The 15,121-nt window shown below is 43.2% G+C and overlaps 1 protein-coding gene across 1 annotated transcript in view; it reads left to right on the forward strand.

The window, feature by feature from the left end:
- PIWIL2 (piwi like RNA-mediated gene silencing 2) overlaps positions 1 to 15,121 on the forward strand; it is an 89,920-nt gene that overhangs the window by 4,511 nt on the left and 70,288 nt on the right. The window contains exons 6-9 of the mRNA XM_008063548.2: positions 4,686 to 4,803; positions 5,389 to 5,513; positions 6,342 to 6,422; positions 7,111 to 7,224. Coding sequence (XP_008061739.1) covers positions 4,686 to 4,803; positions 5,389 to 5,513; positions 6,342 to 6,422; positions 7,111 to 7,224 — 438 coding nt within the window. The remainder of the gene's footprint in view (positions 1 to 4,685; positions 4,804 to 5,388; positions 5,514 to 6,341; positions 6,423 to 7,110; positions 7,225 to 15,121) is intronic.

Here is a 15,121-nt window from a genome sequence, read left to right on the forward strand (position 1 = left end):
TTTTTTTTTTTTTGGAGTTGGTGTCTCACTCTGTCGCCCAGGCTGGAGTGCAGTGGCACGCTCACGGCCACTCCAGCGTCAACCTGCTGGGCTCCGGTGGTCCTTCCGCCTCAGCCTTTCAAGTAGCTGGAACTGCAGGCATGTGCTACTATGCCTGGCTAATTTTTGATTTATTGTAGAGATGAGTTCTCACCAAGTTGCCTGGGCTGGGCCCGAACCCAAGGGCTCGGGCAATCCACTAGCCTTGGCTTCCCAAAGTGCTGGGATTACAGACTGAGCCACCAAGTCCAGCCAGTTTGAATTTTTTAACTGCCAGTAATAACTTTACATATTTATGGGGTACAGTGTGATATTTTGATATATGTACACATTGCAGAAAGATTAAATCAAGCTAATAACATATCCGTCACCTCATTTACTTACCTTTTTGTGGTAAGAACATTTAAAATCTTTTCTTTGAGTTGGAGTCTCACTCCATCGCCCAGGTTGGAGTGCAGTGGCATGCTCATGGCCACCCCAGCATCAACCTGCTGGACTGCGATGATCCTTCCACCTCAGCCTTCCAAGTAGCTAGAACTACAGACGTGTGCTACCACACCTAGCTAATTTTTTGATTTATTGTAGAGATGAGGGCTCGCCAAGTTGCCTGGGCTGGTCTCGAACCCACGGGCTCAGGCAATCCACTTGCCTCAGCCTCCCAAAATGCTGGGATGTCAGGCTGAGCCACCAAGTCAGACCTAAAATCTCTTTTAGCAATTTTGAAATATATGTTGTTACTAAGTATGGTCACCATAGTTTACCACAGACTGCAATACATCCCTAAAACTTATTCTGCCTAATTGAAACTTTGTAGCTTTTGACCAGCAGTTCCCTTTTCCTCATTCCTCTCATCCCCTAAGCCTCTGGCAATCACCTTTCTACTCTCTGTTCTATGAATTTTGACTTTTTTTAGGTTCCACATATAGGTGAGATCATGTGGTTATTTGTCTGTCTGTGCTTGGTTTATTTCACTTAACATAATATCCTCCAGGTCTGTCCATATTGTTGCATATGACAGAATTTCCTTCTTTTAAAAGGCTGTCTAATATTCCATTGTGTATACGATATACATGTTTTCTTTATTCATTCATCTGCTGATGGACACTTACGTTGATTCCATATCTAGGCTATTGTGAACAGTGCTGCAGTGAACATGGGAGCACAGATAATCTCTTCAACATACTGATTTCAGTCCTTTTGGATAAATGTTCAGAAGTGGAATTGCTAGGTCATATGTTAGGGGTCTACTTCTAGTTTTTTGAGGACCCTCTTTACTGTTTTCAAAAATGGCTGTGCTAGGAAGTCTGTAATCTGTGAAGGGGAGCTTCACAAATTGCATTGGTGATACAGGCGGAAGTAGAGTGAAAGAAAGAAGAAAGGAACAGCTGGGGCGGGGGAGGAGATAACCTGAAGATACATTATAAAGACTAAAGGAAGGACCCTTTTTAATGAGGAGAAGGAGAAGGTGGCTGACTTTGGCCACAGGGGAAAAAATTATTGGATTTACTTTTGAGAACACTCTTGGTGATTTCCCAGTAGTTTTGTCAGAGTTACAGAGAAAAAAAATTAAAGATTGAGGGGGAAAAGGGAGGGCATAGGCCAAGAGACTTGGCTACTCACTTTAAAAGTTTTTAAGAGGAATGAGAAATGGAATGATAATTAATGAGAGTAACAGGATTGCTTTAACAGTTTCTTCGAGATAAGAAAGCTGAGCACATGTGACAGGTGGAGGGAAGGAGCCAAAAGGTGAAACTGGACTCCAGGGAACAGGCTTGTTATGAAATGCATAGGGAGGAAGTGAGCATTAAAGAGATGGTGGAGGCTGGGCTTGGTGGTTTAGCCTATAATCCCAGCACTTTGGGAGACCAAGGCCAGTGGATTGCCTGAGGCTGCTGGTTTGAGATCAGCCTGGGCAACTTAGCAGAACTCGTCTCTACAATGTATCAAAAAATTAGCCAAGCATAGTAGCGTACACCTGTAGTTCTGGCTGCTTGGAAGGCTGGAGTGCAAGGATCACAAGCTCAGCGGGTTGACACTGGGGTGGCCGTGAGTGTGCCACTGCACTCCAGCCTGGATGACAGAGTGAAACTCCAACTCAAAAAAAAAGTTTATTTATGCTTACATGTTTAAACTTAAGTCACCGTCACAGTACTCTCTGTTTGATATGATACACCTATTGAGACACTTTTTCCATGTTCAAAACAATTTTTAAGCTTGTCAATTTGGATGCCTTTTACTGCTTCTGCCATTTTTTGTTTCACCTCTTTCACATCAGCAAAACATTTTCCTTTGAGGACTTTTTCATCCAGGGAAACAAAAAGTTCAGGATGAGATCAGGTGAATAGGGAGGGTGGGGCATGGAGGTCATGCTGTTTTGGTAAAAAAAAAACACAGAAACCTGCTGAACACTCAGCACCGTGTTGGCAGATGTGCTGGTAAATTTCCCATGATGAAATGAGCAAACACATTGAAAGAGTCTCCAAAAAAAACTTCACTGAAGCCGGGCTCAGTGGCTCAGCCTATAATCCCGCACCTTTGGGAGGCTGAGGTGAGTGGATTGCCTGAGCCCGTGGGTTCGAGACCCGCCTGGGCAGCAAGACCTCATCTCTACAATAAATCAAAAAATCAGCCAGGCGTGGTAGTGCATGCCTGTAATTCCGGCTACTGGGACGGCTGAGGCGGAAGGATCGCTGGAGCTCAGCAGGTCGAGGCTGCGGTGGCCCGGAGCGGCCACTGCACTCCAGTCTGGGCGACAGAGTGAGACGCCAACTCAAAAAAAAAGAAAAAACTTCACTGAAGCTGAATGCAGCTTCTCAACAACATTAACTGATCCACTGATGCTGCTGCTGGATTATCCTAGGGCACCTACCTAGTGGGGGAGGCCTGTAACAAGGGACCTGCCCTCCAAAAGATAATTCCAGTTTTTTGGGGGGTATCCTCTCATACTTGAACGTGCTTGACCTTTTTTAGCCTTGGATTTGTTTAAACTTTGCAATTGTAGAACAAGGTTCAGTATTCCTGTGATATAACGGGACAATCATTGTATAAAGTGGCTACTGGAGTTTTACAAAGCTGTTAAATTTGTTACATCGAATCATAAAAAGTTGGAATTGTCATGAATGAAAAATGGCTAGAGTAAAATCGTTTTTTTTTTAAAGGATGTATCTCTGAAGACTCTAGAGCAGAGATGGCAAACTGTGACCGGCCTGAAGGTCACAGCTGACCCACTGACTGTTTTTGTAATAAAGTTTATTGGCACATAGCCATGCTCATTTGTTCACATATTGTCTATGGCTGCTTTTGTGCTATGATGGCAAAATTGAGAGACCATTTGGTCCACAAAGCCTGAAATACTTACTATCTGGGCTTTTACACAAAGAATGTTCTGATTCTTTGGTTAAATCTGGAAGGATGGCCAGGCACGGTGGCTCACGCCTATAATCCCAGCACTTTGAGAGGCCGAGGTGAGATGATTGCCTGAGCCTATGGCTTCGAGACCAGCCTGGGCAACTTGGTGAGACCTCATCTTTACAATAAATCAAAAAATTAAGCCAGGCTCGGTGGCTCAGCCTATAATCCCGCGACTTGGAAGGCTGAGGTGAGTGGATTGCCTGAGCCCGCAGGTTCAAGACCCGCCTGGGCAACTTGTTGAGACCTCATCTCTACAATAAATTAAAAAATTAGCTGGGTGTGGTAGCGCACGCCTGTAATTCCAGCTACTTAGAAGGCTGAGGCGGAAGGATTGCCGGAGCCCAGTAGGTCGAGGCTCTGGGAGCAGCCACTGAACTCCAGTCTGGGCGACGGAGTGAAACTCCCAACACACACACACACACACACACACACACACACACACACACACACACACAAAATAGCCGGGCATGGTAGCACATGCCTGTAGTTCCAGCTGCTTGGAAGGCTGGAGCGGAAGGATCACCTGAGCCCAGTACGTCTACCACTGCACTCCAGCCTGGGTGACAGAGTGAGACTCCAACTCAAAAAATAAAATAAAATCTGGAAGGAATATACACTAACATGTTAAGGCATTTGTCCTTCAGTGGTGGGATTGCATGTTGATTTTATTTTACTTATTCATTCAGTCATTCATTCATTCATCCATCCATCCATCCATTCTATATTTTTTTATGTTTTGCCACCAGCAGATATTCCTAAATCAGTTCTATTTTTAGTCAAATATGTAATTTTTAATCTGACCACTAGATGGAGCAGCGGTTACTAATGACTGCTTCTCTAATATACCTGTTGCACAGTTGTGGTGAGACCGAACTCGGTGTTTGAGACCGAACTTGGTGGCTCAGCCTATAATTCCAGCACTTTGGGAGGCTGAGGCAAGTGGATTGCCTGAGTCTGCAGGTTTGAGACCAGCCCGGGCAACTTAGTGAGACCATATCTCTACAATTAAAAAACGAACAAAAAATTAGCTGGGTATGGTAGGACTCGCCTGTAGTTCCTGTTACTTGGAAGGCTGAGGTGGGAGGATTGCCTGAGCCTGCCAGGTTGACGCTGGGGTGTCCATGAGCGTGCCACTGCACTCTAATCTGGGCGACAGAGTGAGACTCCAACTCAGAAAAAAAAAAAGATTGCTGTTTGAGACCAATTGAAGTGAAATCCTCTTTATTATTTTCTAGCCCCAGTGTGGAGTGCAAAAGCATGAGGTTTGGCATGTTGAAGGACCATCAAGCTATCACCGGAAATGTCACTGCTTTTGATGGATCCATTCTCTACTTGCCTATTAAGCTTCAACAAGTAAGACCAACATGAAATGGACATTAGAATGAAACCAAACAGTGCTCTGGTGTTTAGAGTGGTTGGAAGTCATAGACTTCCTGAACATTGAGTTGTACCTTCCTATTCCTAGAAGTAAGATAGATTTCTACATGATATAACACTTGAGTTCTTTAAGAAGCACCTTCTCACATGAGAGGGGTGGTTGGAAGCCTTTGACCTCAGTGATAAAGAATGGCTTAAAATTGCAAATTCAAACTTTACTGGGCTTCTCTTACCAAATAACTTCTTAATCTTAGCTATTATGCTGTTTCTTTGCCAGTGTGAGCAACAGTGTGAGAAAAGTAGAAAAAATGTTTTCAGATGTTTTGGTGTTAGACTGAGCACGGTGGCTCATGCCTATAATACAACACTTTGGGAGGCCCAGACGAGAGGATTGCTTGAGCCTAGGAGTTTGAGACCAGCCTAGGCAATATAGTGAGACCTTGTCTCTACAAAAATCAAATACATACGTATATATTTATTTTAGTGTCTGCTGGAACACAATTAGATTAGATTAGGACTTGACAGTTTTGTCATTTCTTTTTACTTGTGTGTATTTATTAGGTTATTGAGGTAAAAAGTCAAAGGAAAACGGATGGTGCCGAAATCAGCATTAAGATTCAACTGACAAAAATCCTGGAGCCCTGTTCTAACTTGTGCATTCCCTTCTACAATGTTGTTTTCCGTCGGTGAGAAAATAGCTGAAGTCTTATGTTCCTTTAACTTAGTCTTGTATTTGCAACAGTGTTCTTCAAGAAGCCTACAGTGTATATGTAGATGGTTTTAGAAGCATTTGATAAATAAATGGATAATATTGAAACTAACTCACTCAAAAATTCTCTTATAAGAGATAGGCCAGGTTTGGGTATATGAAATTAGGTTTGGAGGTAACTAGATAAGGGAATGGGTTCCTTCAGGAATTTTAAAAGCAGTTTTTTATAGTGCATATTTAATGGTATTATTAACAAGGGGACTACTTAGAAAGGTGGTGTGCAAAAATATTTTCTGGAAGAATTTTTCCCAGTCCCTTGAATTTTGGATTATAGACAGCTCATAATTGTTTAACTTCTTTTGTGACACTCTAATTTTCGTACAGGTGCTATTCCTAAACTATCTCTTTATTCATGTAACTCAGCACCTAATTTCTACCTATTAAGCTGAACTACAAGAAATAAACTTAACTCCCTTTGCCAAACTGTTACTTGCAAACTTAGAAATGTGCTCTCTTGCTTTCTTTTTAGTTAATGGTGAAAGTAATGTACATTGAGCCTGGAAAATCAACTCTGATTTGGTTAGCTGTAAGTTGGAAAGACAGCAGTCAGTTGCACATACTTCAAGATAAATGCTTTGGGAATTTTTGTTTTTATTTTAGCAAAATTCAACATAAAAGCTATATTGTACAAAGAACACAAATATTTCTGACCCTTTAGTCTTCCAAAGGCAAATGTAGCTAAGAGTAACTGAGCCTAATTTTATTATCCTTTTATTAGAAAACCTGTTCTTGCTTTTTATTTCAGGGTAATGAAACTTTTAGATATGAAGCTTGTGGGGAGAAACTTTTATGACCCTACTAGTGCTATGGTACTACAGCATCACAGGTTGGTGATAATTTTTCTTCCTCCTTACTTTTGAGTGTTTCAAATAAATTTTTCATTGCAACCATTGTATTTTAGACCATAATATAAGCAGTGTTTTATTGTAGTGAATTCAGTTTATCAGTTAAAAATCTTCCCAGTTTGGTTTTTTTAGTAAGTTTGTGATACTGTTGATTTAATTTGTTTCCTGGGCTTTTTCATTGTTGTTAGGGAAAGGCAGTGTCAACTCAAAGTATTATTTTATTTTATTTTATTTTTATTTATTTATTTATTTTTTTGAGTTGAAGTCTCACTCTGTCGCCCAGACTGGAGTGCAGTGGCACGCTCCCCGGCCACCGCAGCCTTGACCTGCTGGGCTCCAGCGATCCTTCCGCCTCAGCCTTCCAAGTAACTGGAACTACAGGCGCATGCTACCATGCCCACCTAATTTTTTGATTTATTGTAGAGATGAGGTCTCGCCAAGTTACCCAGGCGGGTCTTGAACCCGCGGGCTCAGGCAATCCACTCACCTCAGCCTCCCAAGGCGCGGGATTACAGGCTGTGCCACCGAGCCTGACCGTTTTATTTTATTTTTAATATTTTTATTTTTTTGAGTTCTAACTGGAAAAAGTCAAAGTGTTGCTTTAAATGGTAGCATGGAGGTGTCTGTGTTCTTTCAGAACCCTAGAGTAAAGACCATGCCTCTATTCAGATTGCAGATCTGGCCAGGCTATGCAGCTAGCATCCGGAGGACAGATGGAGGTCTTTTCCTGCTCGCTGATGTCTCCCATAAGGTCATTCGGAATGATTCCGTGCTGGACATCATGTGAGTGAATGGTGGGATCTACCTTTAATGTGCTGATGATTTTCTGAAAGGTTTAGTAATAGCTGGTAATAACACAGATTAGACAGTTTTCTGTTTGGGTTTTGAATTGTAGAACAGATTAAGAGAACTGAATGGATGTGCCCTCATCCCTAAATCCTACTGAGACAGGCATCAGAATAGACATCTCTTGTGCTTTGAGGAGGAATTGCACTTAAATCTCTGCTTAAGACTAATTGGTGCCAGGCTCGGTGACTCAGCCTGCAATCCCATGCCTTTGGGAGGCTGAGGTGAGTAGATTACCTGAGCCCGTGGGTTCGAGACCCACCTGGGCAGTGAGACCTCATCTCTACAATGAATCAAAAAATCAGCCGGGCATGGTAGCACATGCCTGTAATTCCAGCTACTCGGAAGGCTGAGGCGGAAGGATCGCCAGAGCCCAGCAGGTCGAGGCTGTGGTGGCCGGGAGCAGCCACTGCACTCCAGTCTGGGCAACCGAGTGAGACTCCAACTCAAAAAAAAAAAAAAAACTACTTGGTTTGACCAGGCACGGTAGCTCACGCCTGTAATCCCAGCACTTTGGTAGGCGGAGGTGAGAGGATCACTAGATCCCAGGAGTTTGCGATCAACCTGGGCAACTTGGTGAGATCTCATCTCTACAATAAATCAAAAAATTAGCTGGGCATGGTGGCATATGCCTTTGATTCCAGCTATTGGGAAGGCTGAGACAGAGAGACCGCCTGAGCCGAGCAGGTCGAGGCTGTAGTGGACATGAGCATGCCACTGCACTCCAGTCTGGACAACAGAGTGAAATTCAGACTAAAAAAAAAAAAAAAAGACCAAGTGCAGTGACTCACATCTATAATTCCAGCACTTTGGAAAGCAGAGGAGGCAAGAGGATAACTTGAGCCCAGAAGTTTGAGGATGCAGTGAACTATGATCCAGCCTGGGAGACAGAACAAAACCCTGTCTTTTAAAACAAAAAAAAGAGAGAATTCTACTTCTAAGTATATAGATTTTAAAAAATCAGAGATATGGCCGGGCTCGGTGGCTCAGCCTGTAATCCTGCACTTTGGGAGGCCAAGGTGAGTGAATTGCCTGAGCCTGCGCATTCGAGACCCACCTAGGCAACTTGGCGAGACCTCATCTCTACAGTAAATCAAATAATTAGCCGGGCGTCATAGCACGTACCTGTAGTTCCAGCTATTTGGAAGGCTGAGGTGGAAGGATCGCCAGAGCCCAGCAGGTTGAGGCTGCGGTGTCCAGGAGCAGCCACTGCACTCCAGTCTGGGTGACGGACTGAGACTCCAACTCAAAAAAAACCAAAAATCAGAGACGCACGCAGATTTCATGCAATCATTGAAAATTATCTATATTTACTATAGTAACACATACAATTTATGTTATTAAATAAACCTCAGGATGTGCATGCATCAAACCAAGTCGTCTTTTTTTTTTAAATTGGAATCTTACTCTGTTGCCCAGGCTGGAGTGCAGTGGTACAATCATAGCCACTACAGCCTCAATCTACTAGGCTCAGGCGGTCCTTCCACCTCAGCTTTCCAAGTAGCTGAAACCACAGGCATGTGCCACAACACCCAGCTAAGGTGCCCAGGCTGGTCTCCCAAAGTGCTGAGATTATAGACGTGAGCTACTGTACTTGGTCTCTCTTTTTTTTTTTTGAATCAGAATCTCACTTTGTTGTCCAGGCTGGAGAGCAGTGGCATGCTCATGGCCACTGCAGCCTCGACCTGCTGGGCTCAGCCGATCCTTCTGCCTCAGCCTTCCAGGTAGCTGGAATCAAAGGCATATGATACCATGCCTAGCTAATTTTTTGATTTATTGTAGATGAGGTCTCCAAGTTGCCCAGGTTGACCTCAGTCTCCCGAGTAACTGGGACTATAAATGTGCACCACCATGCCCGGCTAAGTTTTCTATTTTTTTTTGTGGAGAAAAAGTTTCACCATGTTGCCCAGGCTGGTCTAAATGATCCTCCTTCCTCAGCCTCTTAAAGCGCTGAGATTACAGGCATGAGCCACCACTCCTGGCCAAGAAGTAGAATTACCTAATGAAAGGGCTGAACATCTAAAGACTTTATATATATATTTCTTTCCTTTTCTTTTCTTTTCCTTTTTTTGAGTTGGAGTCTTATTCCGTCACCCAGGTGGGAATGCAGTGGCATACTCACAGCCACCCCAGTGTTGACCTGCTGGGCTCTTGTGGTCCTTCCGCCTCAGCTTTCCAAGTAGCCAGAATTTTTTATTTTATTTTGTAGAGATGAGGTCTCTCCAAGTTGCCTGGGCTGGTGTAAAATCCACGGGCCCAGGCATTCCACTTGCTTCGGCCTCCCAGAGTGTTGGGATTATAGGCTGAGCCACCGAGCCCTGCCTTAATATGTATTTAACGCTTTGCACTTGACGACATCTTGCATCCCACCTACCAGCAGCTCAACCTCTCTTTTTTTATAGAATAGTGAAAAACTAATCACTTCATATTCACTAGTATAGCATTGGAACCAAGTCTTTTATTGTAATATTTGCCTTAAAATGGAATTTTGGAGATTGAGAAAATTATTTATGACAAAAAGACCACAATTTTATATCTTGCTTTTCCTAACCTGTGGTAACGTGTGAAACAGTCACTGACATGCTCTGTGGGTTCATTGATACATGTGCATGTGTTTTAACGTCTTCCACCTGGTGTTTTTCTATTTGAGCAGGAAATGCAGTCTCATTTTCTTCCTCCCACATTAATACTATGTCATTTATTGTTCTGTCTGTTGTTTGAAGATGATGTGGAAGGATGCAATTGTGATTCCTAAAAACAATTTCTCAACTCATCAGTCAAATGCTTGACAAATTTCAAATGGGACATAGGTTCTTCATTGTTTTTGAATGGAAAACTTCAAAAGAAAGATACATTTTTAAAAAATTTGCAGCCGGGCTCGGTGGTTCAGCCTGTAATCCCGCACTTTGGGAGGCTGAGATGAGTGTATTGCCTGAGCCCGTGATTTCGAGACCCGCCTGGGCAACTTGGCGAGACCTCATCTCTACAATAAATCAAAAAAATTAGCCGGGTGTGGTAGTGCATGCCTGTAGTTCCAGCTACTTGGAAGGCTGAGGCGGAAGGATCGCCGGAGCCCAGCAGGCTGAGGCTGCGGTGGCCGGGAGCATGCCACTGCACTCCAGTCTGGGCGACAGAGTGAGACTCCAACTAAAAAAAAAAATTTGCTCTGGCATAAGTTTGTATAATCACCAACAATCTTTTTATATCCTCTGAGAGGGGACATCTGAGTGGTTTGCTAGATTTACAATGTCCCCTCAAAGGGGACATCCAAGTGCAAATGTTAATATAATATGATATTTAAACATATATTGGTAGATTACCCTCTAGAAGTTGTATTAAGTTTATTTTCCCATGAGCTGTGTACACCACTGAGTATCAGGCTTATAAATCTTTGTTTCTCTGATAAATTCATTCGGTGCTTCAGTATATACTTACTGGTCTCCAGTCACGTACCAGAGTCTTGGAACATGTAAGATAACAAAACAAAGAAAGAGCCCTCCATCATAGAGCTTGCATTTGTAGTTAGAATAGATAAACAGTAAATAATAAGCATAATGAATAAATAAATAATCGGGCAATACCTTGAGTGTTATTAGAAGTGACAAGAGCTATGGAGTAAAGAAAACGTAGAGCACAGGGCAAGGGAGATCAGGAGTTGTGGAGTGGTGATGGGGCAGAGAGTGGCAGTTTGAAGTAGAGTTGTCAAGCTCGTTCAGCAAACACTTGAAAGCGATGAGGGAGTTCGCCAGGTGAGTTCTGAGAGAAGGAGTTCTTGGCACAGATCTTAAGACAGAAACGTGTGATGTGTGCAGGGTGGCTAGAACTGAGTGCGTGAGCCAAGAGTGTGGTGAAGGGTCAGAGTAGGTAGAGGAACTGGTCACAGGTGGCTTGTCTTGGGCTTCTGTGAGGATTTTAACTTTCACCCCAAGCGAAATGCAGGACTTTCAGCAGAGGAGTAGCTGGATCTGACTTGAGTGGTAAAAGGATCCCTCTCATGGAGGATAGACTTGACAGGAGGAGGATGGAAGTGGGAAGACCCTTCAGGAGGCTGCTGTAATCTTTTTGAGAGATGAGGATGGTAGAGGTGGTAAGTAGTTAGATTCTAGACATCTGTATTTTGAAAGTAGTGCTTAGTTGATTGCCTGACTGGATGTGGAATGTGAGAGAGAAAAGTTGAGGATGGCCCAAACTTCTTCATAATGATTTATTCTCTCTCTCCTAGACTCTCAGCTCCTCTTGTGGCAAGGGCCATGTCTTTTTTGTGCACACTGTACACTGAGACCTAATATGGTGCCTAGCATTGTCAAAAGACACAATCACAACAGATTAGTTATAGATCTAATTGACATGTATTTGCAGGTCACAAATCAGGCATTACCTTGGGTGTTCTCATGAACTGAGCAGAAGAGACTGGCTTTATAGATAGAAAAGGGCTAAGGAAAGCAGAAACAGAACAAAAAGCAAATTGGTTACTTTTCAGTTACTTTTATTATAAAGGTTAAGATATACAAGTGGTGTAGTTGGTAGGACATAAAAAGTACAAAAATAAGGCAGGGCATGGTGGCTAATGCCTGTATTCCCAGCACTTTGGGAGACAGGAGGCCATTGGTTTGGAATGATCTCCTGCACAAGGTCCAACAGACCAAACCAAAATGGAGTCACTCGTGCTGAATTTCCATGTCACCAGGCAGAACTAAAATCTTTATCTGACCTTCAGAGACATCAGGAAAGAGAGATAATAGCCAAATACTCCAAAAGACCAGTTTTGGATAAGGAAGTCTCATTGTCTTTAATTTTTTTTTTTTTTTTGAGTCAGAGTCTCACTCTGTCGCCCAGGCTGGAGTACAGTGGCCTGCTCATGGCCACCCCAGTGTCGACCTGCTGGGCTTAGGCAATCCTTCTGCCTCAGCTTTCCAAGTAGCTGGAACTACAGATGCATGCCACTATGCCCAGCTAGTTTTTGTGATTTATTAATTAATTAATTTTTTTTTGAGTTGGAGTCTCACTCTGTCGCCCAGACTGGAGTGCAGTGGCTGCTCCTGGCCACCGCGGCCTCAACCTGCTGGGCTCCGGCAATCCTTCCACCTCAGTCTTCCAAGTAGCTGGAACTACAGGCGCGCACTACCACACCTGGCTAATTTTTTTTTTTTTTGATTTATTGTAGAGATGAGGTCTTGCCAAGTTGCCCAGACAGGTCTCAAACCCACGGGCTCAGGCAATCCACTCACCTCAGCCTCCCAAAGTGCGGGTTTACAGGCTGAGCCACCAAGCCCGGCTGTTTTTGTGATTTATTATAGACCCAGGCTTATCTTGAACTCCTGGGCTCAGGCAGTCCTCTTGCTTCAGCCTGCCAAAGTGCTGGGATTATAGGCTGAACCACTGTACCTGGCCGGAAGTTTTTATTTTTTTATTTTTTTTTTTGAGTTGGAGTCTCACTCTGTTGCCCAGGCTGGAGTACAGTGGCATGCTCATGGCCACTGCAGCCTCAACCTGCTGGGCTCAGGCAGTCCTGTCGCTTCAGCCTGCCAAAGTACTGGGATTACAGGCTGAGCCACTGTACCTGGCCGGAAGTTTTTAATTTTTTTTTTTTTTTGAGTTAGAGTCTCACTCTGTCGCCCAGGCTGGAGTGCAGTGGCGTGCTCACAGCCACACAGACTCAACCTGCTGGGTTCCTTCTGCTTCAGCTTTCCAAATAACTGAACTACAGGTACACGCCACCACACCCAGCTAATTTTTCAATTTTTATTGTAGAAATGAGGTCTCACCAAGTTGCCCAGGCTGGTCTCAAACCCCTGTACTCAAGCAATCCTCTCACCTTGGCCTCCCAAAGTGCTGGGATTACAGGCTTGAGCCACCATACCCAGCCCCTGCTTCAACTTTTATTTCACTTTTTAATTTCTTTAATTTTATTTATTATTTATTTATTTTTTGAATTGTAGTCTCACTCTGTCACCCAGACTGGAGTGCAGTGACACACTCACTGCCACCGCAGCCTCAAACTGCTGGGCTCAGGTGTTCCTTCTTCTTCATCCTTCTAAGTAGCTGGAGCTATAGGTGTGTAGCCCAGCTGATTTTTTGATTTACTGTAGAGATGAGGTCTCGCCAAGTTGCCTGGTCTGATCTTAAACTCCTGGTCTCCTGTAGATTGTATTTAATGACATGTAATAAGTGTTGAAGAATATTTATTAAATAAAAGTATATGTCTTCCAATCCAGTATTTTAAAAGAATTTCTCTCTTTGCTGTTATTTATTTATTTATTTTTGTCTGTGTGTCCTTCTAACGAATGCCTTTGTTTTTCTGCTTTGAAGGGTCTACTGGCCAGGCTTGGTGGCTCAGCCTGTAATTCCAGCAGTTTGGGAGACTGAGACAAGTGGATTGCCTGAGCCCATGGGTTTGAGACTAGCCTGAGCAACTTGGCAAGGGCTTGGCTCTATTAATAAATCAAAAATTAGCCGGGTATGGTAGCACCTGTAGTTCCAGCTACTTGGAAGGCTGAGGCAGAAGGCTCACCAGAGCACAGCAGGTCGACACTGGGGAGGCTGTGAGTGTGCCACTGCACTCTATCCTGGGCAACAGAGTGAGATTCCAACTCAAAAAGGTCTACTTATTTTAGGGTTTTTTTCCCCCACTGTTTTAAATTCTGGAATTTATCATGATGTGGTGTTAAGGTCATCATGTTTATCTCAGTACTGTTGCACAATTCGTTGAAAAACATTCTCCTCCACAGATTTAAATCACTACTTTTATCATGTGCTAAAATACTTTGATTTATTTCTGAACATTTCATTTTGCTCATTGGTCTAAATCAGTATAATTCTATCTTTAATACTGTAACTCTACTAGGTTTTAATATTTGTTAAGGAATTCTGTTTTCAGAATTTTCATAGTGGTGCTATCCACATACTCTTTCATTTGATTCTTTGAATAATTTAGTGAAAATAAGAAAAAAGTCCATTGACATTGACTGGGGAGAATGTTCACTGAGTCTTCCTACTGACAAACATGACATGTCTTTCTACTTACTGAAATTTATTTTCTTTTTATTGAAGTTTTAGTGACTAGTGAGTGTCTGTTTTATTATGACTGCAAAAGCTTTATATAACTGAGCTATGTAGGATATATTATGGTTTTTTTTTTTTTTGCACAATTGTTTATCTTAGTTTTTTTTTTTAAGACACGAGGTCTCACTATATTGCTCGAACTGGAGTACAGTAGCTATTCACAAGCAAAATCATGGTGCACTGCATTCTCCAACTCCTGGCCTCAAATGATCCTCCTTACCAAAGCCTCCCAGACAGTTAGAACTTCAGGCTTATGCCACTGGGCCTGGCTTTCTTTTTTTCTTTTCTTTCTCTCTCTCTCTATTTTTTTTGAGTTGAGGTCTCACTCTGTCAGGCTGGAATGCAGTGGCATGATCACAGCTCACCATATCCTCAAATACCTGGGTTCAAGCAATCCTCTTGTCTCTGCCTCCTGAGTAGCTGGGACTACAGGCATTCACCATCATGCCCAGCTTTTTTTTTTTTTTTTTTTTTTTGAGTTAAGAGTCCCACTCTGTCGCCCAGGCTGGAATGCAGTGGCATGCTCACGGCCACCCCAGTGTCAACCTGCTGGCCACAGGCGATCCTTCCACCTCAACCTTCCAAGTAGCCGGAACTACAGGCACGCTCTACCATGCCTAGCTAATTTTTAAAATTTATAGTAGAGCTGGGCTCGGTGGCTCAGCCTGTAATCCCGCGCCTTTGGGAGACTGAGGTGAGTGGATTGCCTGAGCCCGCGGGTTCGAGACCCGCCTGGGCAGCGAGACCTCATCTCTACAATAAATCAAAAAAA

This window comes from Carlito syrichta, unplaced genomic scaffold (genome assembly GCF_000164805.1).
Source record: "Carlito syrichta isolate Samal-C Ts95f unplaced genomic scaffold, Tarsius_syrichta-2.0.1 Scaffold306946, whole genome shotgun sequence".
NCBI classification, from domain to species: domain Eukaryota; kingdom Metazoa; phylum Chordata; class Mammalia; order Primates; family Tarsiidae; genus Carlito; species Carlito syrichta.